The 24,699-nt window shown below is 38.4% G+C and overlaps 1 protein-coding gene across 1 annotated transcript; it reads right to left on the reverse strand.

Moving 5' to 3' along the window:
- Positions 1–1,689: 1,689 nt before the first annotated feature.
- LOC148031489 (pathogenesis-related protein 1-like) lies at positions 1,690–2,109 on the reverse strand. The gene has a single exon (XM_087685577.1). The coding sequence runs from the start codon at positions 2,107–2,109 to the stop codon at positions 1,690–1,692; it is 420 nt and encodes a 139-aa protein (XP_087541703.1).
- Between the last annotated feature and the right edge of the window lie 22,590 nt (positions 2,110–24,699).

Here is a 24,699-nt window from a genome sequence, read left to right on the forward strand (position 1 = left end):
AAAAGATGGATGCTTTAGATGTAAATGGTATACAAATTTGGTTCTGTTGTTAGAAGGTTAGAAGCGAGTTGGATGTCAATAGGTGTATAATAAATCATAATTAGCACCATTCAATAATGAAGAATAACAAAAGACTAGCTGCCAAGGCTTATGCCTAGTTTTGTGGTAATAGCCTACAAGGAGACTTGCAACCTTCTTGCAAGAGTGATAACGGTACTAGGAGTGATTAATATGGCTGTATCAGAAGGTTGGAAGTACAACAAATATGTGGAAAGAATGCTAGATGATAATTCATTAAAAACTTAGAGTCTTGATATTCTAAATTGTTATGTATTATATATACTGATCATGTTCCTTGATAAAGTAAAGCGTCACACAATCTTACTCAATCAAAGGATGTGGACTCCATATAGTGGTGCATCCCAATTCTCCTAGAAAAGGATTGTCAAGATGTGGCCATTAAAATCCCATGAAAGCCACGTAAGTTGTATTAAATTTTCCATTTTAAAGGATATGGTTAATGCACATTGGTGGTGTAGTTTGATTAGACCTCTCTCATTGGTTTTATGGATTTTTGCCACATCAGTCCAAAATAGTTTGAGAATGCTATCAAATTATTCTACTCACAAGATTTTAGGGTTTTGATCATGGTTCCAATTGGCAGCATTCTTACTTGGGCTATTTGTCTTGAGCAACATCTTTATAACCAACCTTTTGAGGTTGATCTCTGATTAGAAAGAAGAAAGGCCAAGAAGCTACAAGCATATTGAACAACATCTTTATTGTTGCCAACCTCTTTATCTTGACGTTGGAGTATAATACAAACTTCTAAGCAAACATATGAGCGCATGAACGTTCGTCAAAAATTGCAGTATAACCTGGTAACTAAGTTTCGTAATTGCGGGCTGTAGGGTTTCAAAATATCCCACGATTTCAAGAATGTACGCGACAAGCATGAATATGTATAGCCTATGTGCTATTTTGATCATTTTTGACAGCCAGTCCTTTGCCTGGGGTCTTTTGAACGATAAAACCTGAGTCTATGCTTACTTTGGACGAACTAGTTGATGAGTCTATGAAAGAAGTACTACTACCGACTAGCTACTGCGTGATGAGCGGGGTAGCCGCCAAACATCCATCCATTGGCTGCAAGGATTGACGTCAAAAGTTATCAGTTGGAGTATTGGCGGTGTGCGTTGTTCGACTCACAGAATTTGGTGGACACGTCCGCGCGTGGGCCCTCTCAAAGGTGAATCTGGCAGACCTGCGAGGACACAAGCACATGCGTGCGTAGACACCAAAACACGTAAGCTATGAGGAGATATAAAATCACATTAAGCCGTGGGTGGGGATTTATGAGCATGTTGTGCGCCACTTCAATCGACTGAGACGATAATCGGATTGCCAGTACGGCCAAGATCAAGGCATATGAGCGCAACTAAAAGAGGAGGTAGGGAGAGTGCAGGGAATCCAGAGAGACTCTCGAACAAAATTAATATAAAAACGACTCTAAGGCGAATGAATTATGCCGATATTAACCGCTGATGAGGCCATACACAGTAGGATCAGTGAATCAGGCCAATAGTTGGTTATCGCAGTGGAAATCAAATTAAAGAAATTCTGGTGGGTGCTGCTCATGCTTGTAATTAAGACTTTAATCAGGCGGCCCTACTTCTAGAAACTAGCTAGTTAGTAGGGACGCTCGCCGATCACGTTGCCCGGGGGGTAGTACTCGCAGACGGCAAGGGTGTCGCCGCTGGCGGGGCAGGTATAGGAGGCGCAGCCCACGGATGTCGTGGTGCGCCACACGATCTGGGTGTAGTGGCCGCACATGGAGCCGCCGTCGCAGGTGTTGCTGTCGTAGTGGTAATGAGGCTGCTCCGCCAGCCACATGCTCACGGCGTCCCCCGGCGTCCAGTTTCCGCCAGCACCGCCCCAGAATAGGTTCTCGCCGTACGGCCCGCCCGAGTGCACCATCTGACACTGCACCTGCACCGCGTAGTTGTAGGCGTAGCTGGCCAGCTTGGCGTCCCATGTCAGTGGACTCAGCCCCAGCGCGCCCCGCGCCTCGTTCTGAGGGTCCAGATAAGCCGACGGCGAGTCCGTCATTGTTTGCGCTCGGATATTGATAATATTATGGGCATCATTCAATGCTAGCATCATAGCCTCCATCAGCATCATCTTCATCATCATCCTGATCGACAATTGTGCTAGCAGCGCTGCCACTATAGTACTCCTCTTGATGGCTATATGAAAAACATGTACCCGATCAACTGATGACTCACTCCTGATCTTGTGGTACAGCCGCCAGTAGTTAGCTGATTCAGAAGCTAGCACGGTTAATGATCGGGGCTGATGAGATGTATTATATTATGGCCGGTGGGGGGGATACTAGCACACAACTATTGGAAGGAGAGCCATCAGCTCCTGCTAGTGTTGCAGCAGGAGACAAGTTAATAGTCTGTACTAGTGCGCGCATCAGCAGTTGCAGTGGGCAATATAGCTGCATGCAGAATCCTGAGCGTCGACCCAACTTAAATAGACGCTGCATACGACATGCGGCGTCTTGCAACATAATGAATGAGAGAGAGAGAGAGAAAGAGAGAGAGATTTTACTTTTCCATTTTCTGTCGTCCAACAAGCAGCGTCTCCGTCCTGCGCAGCTGCCGCTGATACTAAATCAGCGTATAAGCACCTCGTTATTATTAGTCCTCTTGGCGGGCAACCCTAACGTTCATTTCTGTTTTATTGAATAGCCCGGTTGGAAAAACATTCGTGTGGCGCTGATTGTGTGAAGCTCAAAGTTAGAACTTAGCAAGTGTCTCCCGGCACTTTTTGTTCGTGCTATAACGGCTTATCAACAAGGGCGCGCAATAGCATCGCCTTTTGTTTTATCAAAATCTTGACAGTGTGTTTGGAGAAGTTTGATTTTGGTTGCTTGCAAATGCTTATTTTTGTATCTCAAGTATTGTTTATTTCATACCCATTTAATATTGCATTTTAATGTGTGACCAATATTAAGAGAGCGTTTCTCATTAGTTAATTTGTGTTATGTTCTCATGCAAGGGTAGTACGAATCACTAACTATAATTACCGTGTCACAAACAATTAACTAAAATCTAATCAAAGTGATCTCGAAGAGCTTAATAAACAATACTGCCATGAAGAAAAAGCTCGAACCGCTTAGTTAGACACACTTTGATAGTTTATCTTTTCAAATAAAGCTCTGACTACAATGGTACACAAATAATTTTTTTTTGTGAAGGAGCAAATACTAATATATAAAATCACATAAGTGCTTTCCACATTCAACAACCATGATAATATTTAATCATCCCAATAGCTTAATCACAATAATATCTAATGATCTCAATAATGGTAAACCAGGTGCAAACATTAAAAATTTGTTTAAGACATAGTAACAAGAGAAGCACATGAATAACATATAATAAAACAATTTGTACGTTGCTCATTTTCTACAAATCATGTCAATCAAAAAGTTAGGAATTCTTCCTACTTTTTTGTATAGGCTAAAGTTTTTTAGAAATTAAAGAGAATAGCCTTTTGCTTCACCAAGACTTTTGTAGTTGATATGTTATTCCTATAAACCCCATTAGAGATGTGGTGATTATAATATCCTTGGTGTATGGCACACTTGGTGGTATTGGCTGTGTTGGTAGGATAGTAATAGTATATGCAACACTCACAAAGAACTAAGCATGCTACGATAGTGGAACAATATTGACACACCAAAGTCCCAATATCTTGCCTTAAAATATCGATAGCAAGCACTTCCATTCACTTACCCTTACATTGTGTTTGGTTGTATTACTTAGTACATCCATAGTATGGATACTCTAGATTAAAACATCTCAAATCTCTCGCACAAGAGCTACATCAAACCATGCATTTAAATCTTGGATGCTAATTTTATTCTCCATCGAAAGATGACTATCATGCATTTTCTCCATTCCTAAAATTAACTTGCCCTTTGGGGATGTAGCTAGCTCAAAGATGATGTCTCCATCACATTGAGAAGGCAATTCACTAGCTTGCATAATAGTCGAGGCATTCATCATTTCAACAACTAGAGAGTAATTCAAATGCAATTTTTTGAGGAGAGTAAGGGTACTATTCTGGAGGATCCTCAAAATGACAAACGAGAGGTAGTTGTAGTTCTTAAGGGTCACTTATCTACAGTGCTATCTAGGTCTATGTTTGGTGTGTTGTTAGTAGGGCTAGAGATAATACAACCCCTTTGCATGGTAGAGGTTAATTGAAATACAAACCCACCACTTACTTGTCAAAATATAGGAACACTTGCATAATAGGATTGCAAAGATAAGCATCTACTACCAAGCTCAAAATATTCTTGGAACTCCTTCTTTTTCACTATTATCTTCGAGTTATCTCCTTTAACTCAAACTGAAGCATCACTCTGAATATCTATTGTGTATATCATTTTTAGACTTTGGATGTGAAGACATATATAGGAATTCCGGGAAAATTTCACAAAGTCTAAATAAATGTGTGCTGCAAGTTGTTGAGGAGAGGTTGCATTGTGCTAGGTTGTTGCACATAAGGAGTTTGTGACGCTTCCTTTAGTAGATGTTAATGTATATAAAAGAACTAGTATTATTTGTTTCAACATTTCAAACTCTCATCTATATGCACATTGTAGTATACAAAACACATACACATACACCCATGATGAAATTTGTACACACCCTAGAGTAGCTCACATAAATGGAAATATACATTCCTTTAACTTGTGATGAGATGTGCTCATTAAGAGAGTGACTACGATGACTTCTTGAACAAGAAACATAGTTTAAGTGGCTTAAAGTTCTTCAATAAATTGAAAAGGAAATTCCATAACATTAGTAAATATTACATTTTCCATGATTTTTTGCAAATCATTGCTATAAGCTTGTGTGTGTGCATTTTTTAACAAGGCTAGTCAATCGTCTCTTCTTCTCATTACTTACATTTGAGAGAGCCTTGACTTGTTGATCTAGTTTAGACTCTCTTTAGCCTTGAGCATTAAGCTTCTCCTTGTCTTTCACATACTCAAAAGGTGTCAATACTTTTAGGACACCTTTAGAAATGTTGGGTCCTCCTTGGTCATTTCTTTTCCATAGTTCTATACCACTTTCTAGTAGCTATAAGAGAGAGAGAGAGAGAGAGAGAGAGAGAGAGAGAGAAAGAGAGGGAAAGAGGGCGAAGGGAGGGGGGAAGAGAGAGGACTGTGTGAGATGAACTAAGAAAATAAGTGATAGAGTGAAAAAGAGTTAATTAGGGTAGAAGATAAGATGATGTTATTATTCTCCACTAGCCAAGGTTCTTGTATAAATGTGTTTAAATATCTTTGATCAATTCTTCTTGAGGAAGAGAGAGAGAGAGAGAGATAGAATATTTTGAAAAGAATAGAAGTTAAGATTGGTTGCTGATTAGAGGTAGATTAAAAGCTAAGATTACAAGAAGATTAGGGGTTGATTAGGGTCTATCATGACTGAAATCAAGAGAAAGAGACAAGATCCAACTGGGTAAAAGAGAACACAGATATAGTAAATCAAAGGGGTGTAATTGTGTGATTTGAGGCAATCCAGAATTAGCTGCATGCTGCTGGATTGATGCTGACCTGCTGCTCCCAAATATTTAGACGTTCTTGCTATTGATTAGAAAATTGGCATCAACTCCTTAGCTTACTATTAATCAAAGAGGTGTAATTGTGTAATGTTAAAATTGGCATATATTTTTCTTTACAGGATGCAAGTGTAAGATGTATCAAGAGAAAGAGAGATATTTACTTTCAATTGGAGGATGAATATGCACCAATGTTCAAATAACTATGGAAAGGGATGATGCAATAAGATACAAGATGCAACAAGAAAGAAATGTAGGGAAAAGAAATGTGGACCTTTGGGTTGATGGGTGCATTTATCCACCCGATCCAATCACTCAAAGGCTACCACAATTTGAAGGGCTTACATCATTTGTAAAGTTTGTTTGTGAAGGCAATGAAGGATTGTATGGATACACATGCAGACTTGTCACACAAGGATTAGCCGGGGTTCATCAAGCCTTAACAAATTTGTAGACAAGATTACAAGGGAATATGTAGTCTTTGATGGAAAATGATAGATTATTGGCTGAGAAGGATAAGGAGAACTAGAGCCTACAACAAGCAATGTCTGTCATTAAAGATGCTATGCATGCTACACATGTGCAAAATATGGAGTTACAATCTAAAGTTATGGACTTGGAGAAGGAGAATCGAAACGTAAAGAGGAAGCTCACAAAAACTTTGGAGATTGGGCCCACTTTAAAAACCAAAGAAGCACGTTGGCACATTTGATTAGTTAAACCAATTCACTAATTAACCAAAGGAAGTGAACAATATCATAGACGCAATCTGCTACAATGAGAAATATATTCCCTCATGCAAAGAATGGTACTATTGCCAAAGTCCTAAGCAAGGATATTGTCAAAAATGCATTAGAAAATCGTAAATTCAGGGACATTATAAATGGTATCGCAAGTGAACATCTTAGGGATATGAGCAACTTGTTTACTGTTATAGATGCTTAGGGATTATTTGACAAGGTGGGAATGAGTTCTAAGTCATATAGTATGCTCTATCAACAATTGCTATAGATTCCTATAGCAACTTGTTTACTGCTATAGATGCTTAGGTATTATTTGACAAGGTGGGAATGAGTTCTGAGTCATATAGGATACCCCAACATCGATGAAAACCATTCTTTATACTTTAATGTACAACTAGAGAATGAAATATGGTGACGTGCAGCATTTGAAGTACTAAAGGAGGACCATAAAAATGGAAGAATGTAGAGGAAAGCTTAAGTTTGTCCTCAACTTGATGAGAGTGAGATTATTAAGGGGCAAAAACTTGAACATGTGGGTATAACACTTATGAATCGAGCAATGGATCTCAACATTGATGAAAACCATCATTTATACTTCAGTGTATAGTCACAGAATGAAATATGGTGGCTTGTAGCATTTGAAATACTAAAGGAGGATCATGAAGTACCGAACATTTTTTTAAACCTCACTAATACACCCAGTGTTATTCAACAGCAAAATAATGGAGCAATTTTACACATCGAGGGGTTTGGGGACTATCAAGTTGAATGGCATCTTGCAGGTTATTTAAAAACATTGAAGTGTATGTTTGGTTTATCAAATACAACGAATGAAAAATTTTAGTGCATATGCTGCATGCAAACTAGGAAGAAAGGGAAAGATGAAAAGAAAGAATGGCTTGCCAAGGAAGGATAACAAGTTGCTCCAACACGTGATCAAAAAGTCATGAGAAATGGAATGCTAGTTCCAGTGGATCCAAACTGGTGCCCTATTTTGGAAATACCACTAACAAGGGTTCACTTTTGCACATTGAATTTTTTGGTTAGAATAATTGAGAAGCTAGTATAGTATATGAATATATATGCTTTGCATACAAGATGCAATCTATGTTAGAAGTTGATGCTACATGCAAGAAGGTAGAACAAGTCCTCTCTAAAGTTGGATTGCACAGGGGCCAAGTAGAAATAAAAAAGGATGAGAAAAAATCGGGAAAGAGTAGAAATATCCCTTGTAAACCATGATTTGGTGGACCCAAGGCTAGAAAGCTTATATCTCCACCTCGAGATGAGGAAGAAAATATACTTGTAAAACAACCAGAGAAGTATGAAGCATGGAAAAAGTTGCACCTTGTTGTTCCAGATTGAAGCAATGGGGGACAAACGAGGATTGCAAAGGTAGAAGTGTGGATATTCCTAGATATATTAGCAGCTCTCTTACAAAAGTTGAGGTTTAGGGATGGTGATGCCAATACATTTAAAGAGATAGTTGCTAAATTTCATAAGTCCATGTTGGAGGCATGGACTAGAAATAGTATAACACACTACATGGCCAGTATTATCACCATTACAAAAATATATAATCATTTCAAATTATTTTGTGTTTCTAATCTCTCTTCTTGTTTAGCATATACTTGAAGCACATGGTCCATACTTTGCAGATTAAGGAAGTTTGGCAATATGGTCAACTCAAGGCATGGAACGATCTCATTAGCAAGCTCACCGTGCTTTTCAAAAGGCGATTGATCATGGAGGTGGCATCAATGATTCTAATTCTATGAGGCAATTATTACAATGGCAGTATAGGAGATTAGAGATACGATACGAGGAAAAAGAAAAGAAGTGCAAAATCTATAAAGTAGAATTTATAAGTAGGGCAATATATGAAGTGAGAAAAGCAAGATATGAAAATAGCAGAGCTAGAAAACACCATGCAGAATGGTTGGCAACCCAAGAGAGAGATGGCAACAAATGGAGACCTAGATAAAGATAATACTTTTGATGCATTTAGAGTCCATGAGAGAGCATAGGTATCTAGGATATGGCACATCAATACTTCTATCTTTAACATGAGATGTATTGCAAATTTTGTTTAAAATTTGGAAGGTTTGTCACTATATTTTTCAAAGTCAATTTTTAACTATGTTAATTAATTTTAAAGTTTATTTACATCATAATAAGTTTAAAAGTTTGGTACTTAATTCAAGTCTCTCATTTCATTTTTTCCTATTACTCTTCACTCTACCCCCCACCTTTCTATCCTTCATTATCACAACCATGGCATGTTTCAAGCTTCCTATCAATAAGGCACCTGCAAGAGCAAGGGCTCAATACTCTTCTGAATCTAGTGTGTACTGTGAGTGACAAAGATCCCTTCGTAGCCGACAACGGTGGCCCTACTGCAGCTAATAATGGTGGTACTAGTGTGTCCAACAATGGTGGCTCTAGTGTGGTCAATAATGTTGGTTCACCATTGTCCAGAAATGATGGTCCACGTGTTCCAATTGCTCCACCTCCCACTACTGCTCCAGCTAGTAATACACGTCCTCCAACACATAAGAAAAGATGGAGACCACGCACAACTACACTACATTGTCGGAGGGGTTTTTGTCGAAAGGTCGAATCCACCAGGAATCAAAAGTAGAAGGAAGTAGAGATAGGAGATGGAAGAGAAGATAGAGAATACCCAAGTGGTAAACACGACAAAAACAAATCACAATGAATTGAATCAATATGTATTGAAAAAACCTGGAATCTTTGCTCTACTCAAAAGCAATCTCCAAGCATTAGTTCTCCTGGAGCTCCTTCGTAGACAAAAAACGTGGATAAAAAAATTAGCTCTTTCTCTGCTGCCTGGAACCCAAATTTGATGGCTCCCTTGGCTCCAAAAGAGAGGTAAAACCGCAGGACACTTGCTCACGAATCTCCCAGATCACTCCTTCTTCTTTCAGTTAAATCTCTAGTTTTCAGCCTGTTTAAAGTGATCGCGTCGCTCGTGATTTCATCAATCTGTCTTTTTTATGAAAAATCTCCTAATTGGTTAAAAAAGTAACTAGCTTTTTGCATGCCATCCTAATCTAGAAGCTTTTTTCTAACTTTTTCAGATTTTTATAATAAATAATATAAAAAATAGACTAAAATTATCCAAAAATCTAGTATTATTGGATAATCCATGCAGCTCACACTAGTACTAATGGATCAGATCAAATTAACTCTCTAGATCAATAGAGAAGTCGGATGATGATGCATTCTATACTTTTTCACATTGTGTCCTCATAACATCACGACAATGTGAGATAAGGAATTTCCAGAAGAGTGTCAACTTGATTATTCCTAAGGCACCATTCTCTAGGTGGGTGTGAGAAATAGTGCAAGATCTGCAGTTAGGGCATCATCACAAGTTCTTTTCAAGGAACCAGGCAAGGAATGTGGGAAGATGGTCAAGCCAAGCCTTACTTGCTCTCGAAGAAGTAGCTAAAAGTTACTTGATTGATCTAATGGAAGTTCTAGCCATTCATGCCCGACATATCACTATTAAGCCCATAGATATGGTTCTTGTTCGTAGGATCCGCAACAACAAGAATGCATTTAATCTTAATATCAACAATATGCTTTGAGAAGCTACCTTGTAATTGGATCTATGTTTTTAGCTCAAGTTTGGTTGTAGATTGTAAGAAGCTTAGTTTTGGTTTATCTTTCCAGTAGACCTTCAAGTATTTGATAGCATTGGTCTACAAAATGGAGCAAAATTTTACCTAGCTCTAGTTGTACTTCGTGCACTACACTATCTATCGTGTATTTCATGGTTTTGTAATGCCGAATCAAATATTTGATATTCTATTTTGCCATGATTTGCATTGTGCGTATTTCTAAGTTTCTAATTTTGAAAGTAGTTTTGTTAAGGATAAATTCAATGAACAATCATGCACACATCAGTGATCAGTTGTACATGGGCCGATGCACTATATCTTTACTGTATTTAGTGATTTGGCAACACTATATCCAATATGCGATACTCCATTAGACCCATGAATTATTTTTTGTGAATTTTTAAGTTTCTAATATTTCACATAGTTTGGTTGACAACACATTTAATATGTAGTTGCGTACACTCGGTGTAGTGGTGAGTTTTTTGGTTATTAGTGAAGTATAATCTAGTTAATGTATTTTCAAAAAATGATTAAATAGTCAATTTTATAAATCAAAATTTGGTGTAACTTCAGCCACATACAAGGCATCATAAAAACTCATGAATATTAAAAAATTAGCCCCATCAGAAGTCTCTAGGACACCTATCCAGAAAGACTTGCGTCTGGGGCCTTGAATTTGGGGATTCAAGGCCCCAGATGCCAGCCTCCGGACAAGTGTCCTAGACACTTCTAATGAGGCCAATTTTTTTTTGGTAGTTGATGTATGCTAAAGGAGTCCACAAGTAAAATTTCACGTCAATCGGATCACTGGTCATATTTTTCCAACTCCTAGATACATTAATTCAAGCTTAAGGGTGTTTTGAAAGTTTTGGTATAAGTTTAAAGTTTCACCTCATTTTACACATTTCACTTTTGAGTTTTGGGTTTTTCTCTCATAGAAGACATGGCACGCACCAAGCAAGCAGCTCAGAGATACCCCCCTAGAAATTGTGTGCAAAGGCCACCTCCCCCGGCTCCACCACCACCACGCCAGCATTGTAAGCATCGATGAAATCCTAGCATAGTGGCTCTTTGTGAGATCCACCATTACTAAAAGACCACGCACCCCCTGATACCAAAGGCTCCATTCCAAAAGCTAGTGCGTGAGATTATGGATGGCATACTCATTAAGAGCAGCAAGAGGCAGTTCCTAGATGGAACACGCTTGCAACAACCTGATCATTGAACTACCCAAGCCCTCCTTGCACTACAAGAAGCTGTCCAAGATTACATCATTGACTTGTTCGGAGACTTGGTCTATGCAGCAATACATGCAAGGAGAGTCACCATAACCGATAGGGATTTATGGATAGTGAGGTTCTTCCCAAAATGGAAGAATAGTCTCACGAAGATCAACAATGATAGGGGTGTACTATCAAAACATATACGGAATGTAGCTTCTAAAGAGATTTTCTAAAACCCTGGTTATAATGGATCCCATGTAAAATGTTATGCATATGAATACAAATTTTTTGGCGCATCTTAGTTTTGTTTATTTTCTTGTTATTTGTTTTATTTATGTCTTTGAGTTATCGTTACATGCGTTTGAACGAATACATATTGCGCACGAATTCAATAAAGTACTACGTATTAAATTTAGGGTACGAATCCTGTTGCGTACAAATTCGATAAATAAACGTAATATTCAAGTAAAAAACAATAATAAATGACACATACAAAAAACTACATTGTAGGAAAATCCAACAAATATCGGTTTTCATTACTTCAAGAGAAGATTACAAATTACATTACATTGGTGATAAGATATGATTTAGCACTAAGTACATCTACTCTCTCCTAGGCTTCTTTGAGCTAGACTTCCCATGGTTAGAGCTATTCTTGATCATAGGTAGCAACACATTTTTTCCTAGTAGTTCTTGCCTAATGACATTGGGGTACCAACAACCATGCCACCGGACACCATGGAAAAAAGTGGCCCAAACCTAGTACTAGAGAATAAGTAGAGGAGCTTTGAACATCGAAGCAACATTACTTTCTCCAAGCTAAAGTTTTTTGGGATTGTCTTGAAGTGCCCATCCTTCGTTAGTGCCCTCAACTTCAAGCAGTTCTCAGAAAAAACTAAATAGCATGTCTTATGTAATACTAAAATGTCACTCACAAGATGGCCGATGTACTCCTTCAATGCTGAGTCCTGCACCCTTCCTTGGCTACCAGATTGTCCATCTTGTCTAGATGAAAGTTCATCTATATAGACAATGTCCTACATCACACAAGTTCAGTGTCAGACTCACTATGTCAAACTCACTATGCATGGAGTGTGGTAAACATATATGCATTGGATTTGCATCAAAATTTACCAGTAGGGCCTCCAACGTTCAGTTTAATTATGATTTTAACTAGGACGATTTACTAATTACAATATGTATTATCGTATGCTTGGATCATAGTAAACTAATATTATCTAAATTGAAAGTACTGAGAAAATTAAAAAAAGTTTATATTCATTCGTTTTTTAAAAAAAACAAGGATTCCACTATCTCAAGGATATTTAGAGAAGCACATTATTTACATGTCATGGATTGCTCACTACGAGTCCTAACTTTTCTATTATCTAACTTGAAATAGATGTTGTAGAGGGGCTCATTGGACATTAATTGGATTTCTTGTCTCAGAAAAGAAATGGGCCAATGGTTCTGTGGGCTGACCACAAAAGGATTATGACTATTCCACAAGATAACCACATCCATGAGAGTTGTATGTGTCTCGTCTCAAGTATCTTGATCCAAGCTAATCCACTCCCCTCAAGTCGCCATCTTCTATATAAAAAATGAATGCACAAAGTTTGTCTAGCGATAAAATACGTGTAATAAAAACAAAAATAATGGTAAGTAAATGCGAATAACACAACAATTCATCTAAGCAATACCTATATCAATTAAATCAATGCATTCAAAGTAGTAAAAAAGAATTACCTGAATGCGAGATCAGATTGGTTGACCGTCATTCAATCATCTCATCAAAATGTGTTCTTTTGACTTGCAAAGACTCACCCAATAGCTGACTCATCCATTCCTCGGATGGACACTTGCATTGATAAGTAATCTTTGTTTTCTTCAGAACATCATATGAACCAAACAAATGTGAAAACAATGAGAATGGAATAAACTAACTAAGATGCACATCTTTGGAGCTTGTGGTGGGTTTCATAGCACTATTGACGTCGGATTTTATCTTGGACTTACATGCTATTGCCAACTCCAAGCTACCAATCAACCATTCACCACTAGATAGTGGCAGTAATGGGACATGCTGCAATCTCTGGCTTTGTACTATATACAATGAATTATACAAAAAGATATTTTGAGTTGCAAGTTGACTTGCAGAGTTATTATCATAGATCAAAGAATCTACGTCTTCATGCCAAACATGTATCTTACCGCTCAAGCATTCCACATTCTTCCATTCATGCAAAGTTGATGGATATAGAGCTGTCAGTAAAACAATATTAAATTCGAACATTGCAAAGATTTTTAAAAGCAACTCTGATGCAAAAGAATAAACAATGTTAAAATTTAAAAACTAACTATTTTGTTTATAATTTGCAATGTAGTTCTTGTCGTGTACAAAGATTTATTTGTGCGTATAAACATGTTGGATCAACACTTCTATTACTGTACTTGTTCCATTGAACACTTTTTTAAACTCTAAAATTCTACCTTTCCAATGTTTGCTAGGGTTTGCAACATCCTTACACTTGACCTTGAAACTCCCTCCAGTACTTGGATGCATCAAAATCCAATACAACTTATAGTACTTGTCACAAATCCAATTACCGCCACTATCTTTCCTATTGAAGAGGAATCCACTGCAAGTATGTTATTGATGTTTTTCCTCCATGAAGACATCTATGATAACTAAATAGAAAAGTTACCTATCAACATGTGTATAATTTGCAAATGTTCTCTCTAAATGAAATGAAATTTAAATGGAGCAATTTAAAAAAAGCATTGTACCTGCAATTATTTTCACAAAGAAGCCTAGAGATGTTGAACAAGAAGTTGACTTATAGCAAGACTATTGTTCCTTCACTGACAAATTCCTAGAGTACAAAAACAAAAGAAATATTGAGTCAAAGCATACATATAACCTACATACGCTTTGTCCAAATGAGTTGAAACTTAACCATGGAGCAACAGAAAAAAGTGGCAATATATATGTGGCTCTCTTTGCAAAGAAGCCCAATGATGTTGATGAAGTTGAGTTTTAAAAAATCATTGTTCTCCACCCTCAAAGACTCTGGGAGTAAAAAAAAAAAGGAGAACTCAATATGCATATAGCTTGCATACATTTTGTCCAAACGAGATAAAATTTAATCATGGAGCAGCAAAAAAACAAGACAACGTACTTGTAAATTTGTTTACAAAGAAACTGTAAGATGTTGTTGAGTGTTCAAAAAGATCATTGTTCTTGACTGTAAGAGACTCCTAGAGTAACAAAACAAAACAAATTATATGTCATAGAATGCATATAACTTGCATAGGTTTTGTCCAAACGAGATAAAACTTTACCATAGAACATCCATGGAAGAGAACAATATACCTATAAAGTTTTGTGAAGAAAATCTTAGGGCTTTGATAGAACAAGCTTTGCTCTCATAAAACGTGTGAAACTCACTCTGTGTTTGTGTAGAGAAAATTAAAATTCACAAGGTTACAGATAGGGCAAGCAATAATGAGATTGTAAGATTTCGTCAAGAAACAAGAAGCAAGGAAAGAGATATGATAAAATTGAGATCCGCCTAAGAAAGAGGGGGAAACTGAAAAGGGGAGAAATGAAAAGTCAAACATGGAAAAGATAATAAAATAAAAATTAAAGTCCCAAACTTCCAAGAAGTGTCAACATTGTATTCCCCATATTTCCCCTTAGTTTACTGCTGAGGGAAGATTTGGGCCAAGATATGGCTAAAAGATTCATGTTACATGAATCTGAAATCCCAACTCTCTCATTAGTTAGGTCAATATTTCTTTATTCACTCCTTAAGGGGCAAAAAAGAGAGTCCATATTTCTCCTAATGAGTGGCATCTAAGTGCTTGGTTGATGCAAGTTGGTTGATGCAGGTGACCAGGTCGTCTCTATGTGTTCAGCTAGGTCTTTAGCCAATGATCGTTATTCCTAGGATGGATTAAGACCTATTGGCACAGCGAGTAGGCTCAATTTGAGCTAGAAAAGGGAGCTTCTAGTGGCTCATCCTCAGGTGGGTCCTTAGGAGTAATGGCATCCTTAGGGACCATGGGTTGAGCTTGCAGCTTAGAGGATGTGCTACAATTAGCTTGAGAAGTAGCTGGGTCACTAGGCTCCTTGGGGGCGGTCGAGTCAATGGGAGTCGGCTACAGTTTTGATCAATGGATTTTCATAGTGCCGAGGGCTTAGTGATCTTAGGTTCTATGGTTTTAGTAGTGGTGGGCTTTGCTAGCTTGGGTATGAGGGTCTCTTGGGGCCTTTGCTTCCTTAACTGTTATTCAATCTTCCATGGATAGATTTGAGGGTTCCACTTGAGTAGTGCCCTTGATAGTTTTAGCTTTAGATACCAAAAAAGGCTATGATGACTCAAAGGACCAAGAAAAAAGTATAATGAGTTTGGTAAGCTCGGGCACATCTAAGGGAGATACCCTAATCATCGATCCTTCCTTTCTAATGAGCTAGGGCACATCTAAGATAATTTCCCTAAATAGGATCTAGAAGATAAGGAACTCGCAACAAAGCAATGCCCCACAAGTATAGCATTCTGCTTCCCTCAAGAATTACATATTGATGAAGGGCTAGTTCGCCTTAAGATCCTGAAAGATGATCATCGATCCTTCCTTTCTAATGAGCTAGGGCACATCTAAGATAATTTCCCTAAATAGGATCTAGAAGATAAGGAACTCGCAACAAAGCAATGCCCCACAAGTATAGCATTCTGCTTCCCTCAAGAATTACATATTGATGAAGGGCTAGTTCGCCTTAAGATTCTGAAAGATGATTATAAATCCAAAAAATATATCTTTTTGAGATGTAATAAGCCCTATACTTGGAATGATTTCCTATTATTGCACTAAATTTTCCCTTCAGTTCACTAAGTTATCTTGAAGTTAAATACTTATGCATAATCAGAGTGGTGTACGTAGCAAAAGCATGGTGAGCCCTAACACACACATCCTATAATCTAAGTTACTCCCTAGATTTCAAATGAGAACATCTTGATTTCTCTAAGGGGCAAAGGATATAATGTCCCCGCCTTGCATATGAAAAGGCCTTTAGGGGGGCGGTCTCTAAAGGTTATAAATCTTTACATGTTTTATTTTTTAAGGATAAAGAATTACTTAAGTGTGTGTGCCATAATCAGTGCACCTTGTTACCTCATGATCAATGCCACCTCCTTCCTTTGAGTTCAACAAAGAGAACCTGTGACCACATAGTCATCATTGTCTGAGGTTTAGAGATAGTATATGCACGTAAAAGATCTAGAATGGTGCTGTTTGTGGCTTCTGTTTGTCCATTTGTTTCTGGATGCAATGCAGATGAGAAATCAATCTTTGTGCCTAGATTAGCAAACAGTGTAATCCAAAAATTGTTACAAAATCTAGAATCACGATCTGAAATAATCACTTTTGGGAATCCATGGTTAGTAAAAACAGTTTTCAAAAATAACTGTGCTGCTTGTGATGCTGTTAAAGTTTTCTTACATGGAATGAAATATGCTTGCTTACTAAATCTATCTACAACTGTCCAAATCATATCATGGTTAGATTTAGTATTTGGTAAACCAGTAATGAAATCCATAGAAATTTGTTCCCAAGGTTTAGATGGAATAGACAAAGGCATTAGTAATCCATACTGTTTACCATGATGTCTCTTAACTCGTTGACAAATCAAACATTCAGAAACGAAATTAGATACATCTGCATCCATATGCGGCCAATAAAAATCTTCAGTTAACATACGTAATGTAGATATGATACCTCTATGACCTTGATATGGGGGACAATGAATTTCATTCAAAACAAAAGATCGGAATGGAATAGTAATACACAGTCTCTTTTCATAAAACATAAATCCATCATTATATGATAATGAATCAACATGAATGAAATTATTTTGAACTAATTCATTCCAATCAGAATGAAAAGTAATATCCTGGTGATACGTATCTTTCATAGCAATCAAAGAATGAAAAGATATGACATAAATATTATGAATTGCAGGTCTTCTACTCAATGCATCAGCAACTACATTTTCTTTTCCAAGTTGGTATTGAATGATAGGATGAAAACTTTGAATGAAGGAATCCCATTTGATATGACGGTCAGAAATTTGGGGTTGGCTAAGTAAATGTCTAATGCTTTGCTGGTCGGTCTTTATCATGAATTCTGAACCCATTAAGTAGTGTTTCCACTGTCTTAATGCTCGTACAACTGCTAATAGTTCTTTGTCATAAGTGGAATATTTCAGCTCAGAGGGTTTCAGCTTACAACTAGAATATGCTATAGGATGGTTATCTTGCATTAGTACGGCTCTTATTCCTGATCCGCTAGCATCAGTCACAACTAGAAAGAATGGTCTATTAAAGTCAGGCAACTGTAAAACAGGGGCATTGGTTAATGCATGTTTCAGTAAGTCAAAGGATTTCTGCTGATTTTCGGTCCATTGATAAACGATTCCTTTCTTGAGAAGTTTGGTTAATGGTAAAGCAAGTAATGAGAAATTACGTACAAACTTCCTATAGAAACTAGCAAGACCAAGGAATGAGCGTAACTCATGCACGTTTTTAGGAACAGGCCAATTCAATATTGCATCAATTTTCTTAGGATCAACTTTAATTCCTTCAGATGATACATTATGACCTAAATACTCAATTTCTGTCTTAAAGAATTCACTCTTTTCAGGATTTGCAAACAGTTGATTTTCTTTCAATAATTGAAAAACTAATGACAAATGCTCACAATGCTCTTTCTCATTTTGACTAAACACCAAAATATCATCAAAGAAAACAATCACATAGTACTGATATTTTAAAAAGATACGGTTCATCATTCTATTGAAGGTGGCAGGTGCATTAGTCAATCCGAATGGCATGACTAAGAATTCGTAATGGCCAAACTGTGTTCTGAATGCAGTCTTAAATATGTCAGATTTATCTAGCCTCACGTGATGATATCCAGACTTAAGGTCAATTTTACTAAATATAGAAGATCCTTGCAGTTTGTCCATAAGGTCATCAACTCTAGGTATAGGATACCTATTCTTTACAGTGATCTTATTTAAGGCTTGATAGTCAATACACATACGATAGGTATTATTCTTTTTCTTGACTAAGAGTACAGGTGCACCGAATGGAGAACTGCTAGGTCGAATTAAACCTCTATTTAGTAATTATTCAACTTGACTTTGGATTTCTTTTTGCTCTATCTGATTGTGCCTATATGGTGCTTTGCAAGGTGGTTGTGTGCCAGGGATTAAATCAATCTTATGGTCTTCTGGATGTGAAGGAGATAAACCTGGTGGTAGGTCTTCTGCAAAACAGTCCTTAAAATATGTAAGAAATTCCTTATGCCTAGGGTGCATATGATTTTCCTTTGCTTGCAATTCATTCACCCAAATGAGATATGATTTAGTACTTTTGCGTAATGCACGTTTTGCTTGAGTATGCGAAAGCAGTGGAAAAACATTAGATGCATGCATACCATATAATGTAATAGATTTTCCTTGAAAATTAATATGCATTGTGTGTGTGGAATAATCTATATCTCGATTATGCTGGTGTCGCCAAGGCATTCCTAAAATAATGTCACTCGACTGTAATGGAACAACTAAGAAATTTCTTCTTTCAGTGTATGAACCAATTTGAATCTCTAAATCTTGTACTTCCTTTCTTTCTCAATTTTCAAAAAATCTGCGATATTTCCTTCTTCGTATGCTGAAAATACTTCAGCGGACCTGCGTATGGGTAGAATACCTTGCCACGAATAACTTTGCAGTTCAGAGTTTTTACGCAGGAACAGCCCTTCTAGGAGTTTTGAGCACAAGTTAGTTCTGACTCCAGTTGACTAGTCTGACTTGCAGAGTTGCAGACTTAGCCGACTTGCAGAGTTGCAGACTTACAAAACTTAGTGAACTTGCAGAACTTGATTACAGTCGACTTGCAGGACTTGACTTCGGAAGTGCAGGACCTGAAGTTTGTTGACTTGTTTATCTTGTCCAACTTGATGAAAGCTTAATGTTTTAAGCTTAATAGCTTAAGCTTAATAGGGAGGGTAATGGGCAGCAACGGCGCGAATCGTGGGGGGGGGGCGTTTTTCTTCACGGCGAAAAACGCGGACACATATTAAGATACCTCGTTGACGATTTGGTGGAGAGAAGCCTTGTTAAGCTTCTAATCAAGTGGATTAAGTATTAACTTGAAGCTTGGAAGCTTAATGAAGGAAAAAGTTACTCTTTTTGTCTGTTATCCACGATTTTGGTAAAGGAGATGATTGTGTGGTCCTCCGTCTATACAGCCTGGTCCTTCACGATCTGACAGTAGAAACAGGGGTTCTTGATCGCCAGAAGTCTGCCTGTATCGACGGTTCACGACGAGATTGACTGTAGAGCCCGATCGTTCCAGGAGCTCCGCCTTCGCACGAGATGGGTAGAGATTGGAAGCTCTTGATCTCATCTCTGCTCTGATACTATTGGTGAGCAGATCGGTCGCAATATGCTCATGTAGTGAATCACGGAAGGTCCCCAAGAACAATGAACTCTACCTTTTTGCACATAAAACAATGTAAAAGCATGAACGACAAGAAGCAAGAGACCAATTGGGTTCAATCTCCCCCCATGCCTTATGTGAGCGCTTCACAAAGTATGTATTTTATGTATATTTCCATCTTCATGCTCAATAATAGCCCAATTTACAAAAATATGACAAGCTTTTAGCTTTTGAGTTTGCTTTTTACAAAAATAGGAAATAAAGCTAATGGACGGTGCCCATAGAGTCTGGCACGCCCAACACAATGTCCCAAATAGAAATAACATATCCGTGCGCATAGGCGCATACAAAATAATAATAAATAATCGATGCCTCAATAGACATGACAAAATATAGGCGTGGCGCCTATCAAAATATAATCCATAGGTCGAATACTCGCTAGACTCCAATGCTTTCCTCCGCCACTGCTGTTATCTCTACACATCAACTGAAGCATTCACAATCGTTAGTAAAATAATACAATTAAACCGACAAAAGTTAATACCTAGCAATCTTCAGCTACATAAATAAATCAACTGGTTAGAAATAAATCCTAACCTTAATTTATTACGAGTGCGCACTCTAAACTCATAAACGTTTATTAATTTAATATGTATTTTGCGGAATCACCCGCTATGGAATCACCCATGTACACACTAAATTAATGAAACGCCCGAAAAGGACAGGCGTCCCCATCAACTTCTCGCACAAAAAATCCACTTTGTGTATGAGCCCCGATCATCTAAGTTTACAGATTCCACCATAAAACCTCACAAAATCCACCGTGGCACAGAATCCACCGTGAAATATGCCTCCTGGCATCAGGCACTCCCATGGAATGTCACGGGGTTTGCGATCTAGGACTTTCTGTGTTTGCCACGTAGCAGAAGTATTCTGGCCATTTCTACTTAGGACCGACCTCAATCAAGGATTTCGCTAACGGTCATTTCCTAAACGGCAACTAGCGTCGAACCCTAAGCAAACTACTTTACACAGAAACGCCAGGGCCGAAGCGGATTTACGTTGCACTTGGTTCAAGGAGAATGGGAAACGAGAGGGATGCAAAGCTCAACCTCTCTGCCATAAGGCATAGTCCCATTCCGTTCCCCTAAAATAACGTAAATTGGAATTACTATAACCTAGACTCTAGGTCAGCGCCCTTGCTGTTCTTGTCTTTTGAAACGATCTTCTTGCTGTTCTTCATGATTGAGAAAAGTTCCTGGCTAATCGGGACCACCCATCCATAGGACAGACCCATGGCCACATCCTCCGTACTTTCCTCAGGTTGTTTTAGTTGTCTAATTATCTACCACATTTAGTTGGACATGCATCAATCAACTTCCTTAATTAGCCCGTTAGGCAATGGTTCCTTCACGTAATCATAGCACTTGACATAGAAAAGCAGTGTCAAACAAGTTTCTTTTCAACAGGTTATCATATTTATCTTTGGAATACATTTATAAATTCCATCCCATAGGCTTATCCGCTTGAAGGCTATCCAGCAATCCACAGGGATTACTAATCCAAGATTCTGCTCATAGACTAGTATGCAGGCCTTGAGATCCAATCCCGAGTCACATTGGCCTCTTGTGCAGGGCCTAGAAGGCGAGGGATTTACAGCTAGAGCCCCCCTGGCACCCAAGCATCCTCTTGCTCCAAGTAGCGCTCAATAGAGAGACCTCTCGCAGCGGGTTAGGTCCACCTTCCTGGCGTGGTTAACAACCCCCTTGGTTAGGGTCAGGCAGGCAATCGGGGGTAACTGAAGCTGCCTCTCCCTTCAAGCCTTCAACCTGAAGCAATAGATATCTTTTCATCCTTTAATTCTTTGATCAAACAAAGCAAATAGTGCTCTATACAACTATTACAAGTACAATCATTTCCAGTGGTTGTTATTTTTGGGCAACTGCTAAGGTTTCTGAATGCATTCAGCATTCAATTCCGGGTGTGACTTGGCAAGATTCTCAAGGGTTTGTTTGTTAACCCTTATATCCTTGGGTTAGGGCCATACCCTATTAACCCAACTAAACCAATACCTTAAGTTCTATTAGCAATAAATATGTTATTCCAATTTACTGATTTGTCTTTTGCTTCCAAGCAATTATCTAATTTCCTTATCTTGGTCACTTTTCCCAAGAAAGGTGTCATGTCAGCATGAATACTCATCCTCTTGCAAGAAAAACTTGCGCAAAAAACTGCCAATCTCATTCCGAGGAATTGGCCATTCCCTTGTGATCAAATCACGAGATCATGCGACTTTGGAGCTTGTTGCACAGGGTCGTATCCAAAACTATGGGACTATTTACCCATCGAATGGAGTCTTCTAATCACGAAATCATGATTAGATATAACAATCCGTTTTGGATTGGACTAGCCCGATATTGTTGGTCCTAGGGTTCCAATTTCAAATCGATTTTCATCCTTTTAGCGAGCGATCCTTAGGGTAAAAACCCTAGATCGTCTCTCGCAGGTACGTCCTATTGTCCCTACATTTCGTGAATGTGGGCAAGTCTTTAGGGTATAAGAGTTTCAACTTTGGCAATAAGAGCAACTAGGTCACGTCCTCAACGTGCTAAATCCTAGTTAGCACTTGGGATATGTTGCATCGATTTAACTATTCCTAAACGAGTCCCTCGCGGTTTAGGTGTTTAGGTTAAACCAATTTACTTGTCTATTCTTGAAGATAATTATGCTACCATTCTCATAACCACATGATTCATTTCCTAAGTATGAGTAGATTTTACAAACCCTAACTTTTCTGGTTAAGATCAAAGCATATGTTGAGTTACGGCATAATTCCTATTGATGCATTCACGATTTATGCTGCTAAGCTTTTAGGGCTTATGCTAAAATGAACCATGCAGCCTTTTCCTAATTTTATTTTTGAATGAATTATTCGTATGCTGAATGAGCATCACACAACCTTTCGTAACTACCTACGTAATTGATTGAAATTTATGCGGATTGCCTAAAGTCTAATCTACTTCATGCAGCTTAAGAACCATTTCCATGCCATGTAAATTCCTACGGATTATTAGCAACTTTCGTTAATGAATCATTGCGAAGAAGAGATGTCTAATAATGCGACATGCGATTCATACTTTCCATGCATAATCGAAGTGTACAACAATAAACTCGACTTTGTAAAGATTATCATTAGTTGATCTAATTTCGTAACTTTGCAATGCCTAAAAAACCACTTGCTAGGAATGCATAAAGATCTTATCTTCTTTTTTTCATTCATTTATTTTAAATACAAATGACCGATTCTTTGATCGTAAGCTATTTCCTTTTATTTAGCTAAGGTATTTTAATAAAAAAAGTGCATCCTAATTCCATAAATGATCCATGCACAATCGAAATATTTCGACGTTAATCAAAATAAGGAAGAAAAACGTGGACTTTTGGTGAAATGTCCACATGGATGTTAGGAGATGATCCTCCTGTGGTTGTGCCTTGTGCCTTCTTAGGGGCCATCGCGAATTCGACCTTTTTGCCTTGGACATAGATTTATGATCTTTGCCGTCTCCTTCGCACGCGAAACTTCCTTTAAGATTCGGCTTCCTTGATTAATTTCTCAGCCTTTTGGAACCGGCCCTTAGAAATAGAAACCTATGAACTCCCCTTCTTTTCGTAGAAGTTCCGGGAATACAAGTGTTCTTCATGAAAAGGGGCTTAACCGTCTAGTGTGGGAATCCATGGAAAGAAGAAAAAATAACTCTGTAGTATGCAAAGGGGAAAAGGTAGCTTAAATTCTAGGGTTATAAAGACCTCTCTAGAAAGGGTTTATAAAAGTCCCTAGGAAGGGATTTTAAGATAACTTGTGAGGGGAGGGAAAAATCCATGGAAAGGTTTTCAAATGGTTTTTTGGAAGTTCTAAGGGGAGAGCTTTGAAAACCCGGCCTAAGGTGGGCAAAAGGGCTTAAATTCCAATGGGGAAGGGATGTAAAGCAAGCTTGGAAAGGGCTTAAACTCCGGGGGTTATATAAAAACCCACAAGGGAAGGCCTTATGAAAGCCTTAAAGGAAGGGGGCTTAAATGATTTTAAAGAATTTTTGTGGGGGGGGAACCACGGGAAGGGCGGCTTGGAAGAGCCATTAGAAGCTTCAAGAAGCTTCTTGAAGCTTCTGAAAAACGTGGTGGAACCACGTGGATGAGAGAGAAGGTGATTTATAATGGCCACTTGTTGGTGGCAGGGCCGAGTGATGGCCGTGGTGGAGCTTCGGCGACAAATGGTGGTCTGATAGAGGCGGCGAGGACCCCTCCTCTTCAGGTTCTCACGACGGAAGCTGGCGAACGTTTTGCGCAAGCATTCCCTCCTCATGACTTTAGCCTCTTCCTTCCCTCTGACGGCTTTACGTTCCTATTTTCCTCTTCCTTTTTTCCACTCCCCCCCACAAGGTTTTTATAGGCAAGGGAGGGGGAGCTCCCTCACCGTGCACACGGCCTGTTGCATGGGCATTAACTCCCCCCATGGCGATTTCTCAGAGAGCTACGAGACCTACGCGCTAGCCAACTGTGCCAGAAGAAAACATAGCTTTATAGTATGCAAAGGGGGAAAGGTAGCTTAAATTCCGGGGTTATAAAGACCCCTTTAGAAAGGGGTTATAAAGACCCCTTTGGAAAGGGTTTATAAACGTCCCTAAGAAGGGCTTTTAAGATAACTTGTGAGGGGGGGGGAAAAATCCACGGAAAGGTTTTCAAATGGTTTTCTGGAAGTTCTAAGGGGAGAGCTTTGAAAACCCGGCCTAAGGTGGGCAAAAGGGCTTAAATTCTAACAGGGAAGGGGTGTAAAGCAAGCTTAGAAAGGGCTTAAACTCTGGGGGTTATATAAAAACCCACAAGGGAAGGCCTTATGAAAGCCTCAAAGGAAGGGGGCTTAAATGATTTTAAAGAATTT

This window comes from Lygodium microphyllum, chromosome 9 (genome assembly GCF_053477565.2).
Source record: "Lygodium microphyllum isolate KBCC chromosome 9, Lygodium_microphyllum_v1.1.10, whole genome shotgun sequence".
Lineage (NCBI taxonomy): Eukaryota > Viridiplantae > Streptophyta > Polypodiopsida > Schizaeales > Lygodiaceae > Lygodium > Lygodium microphyllum.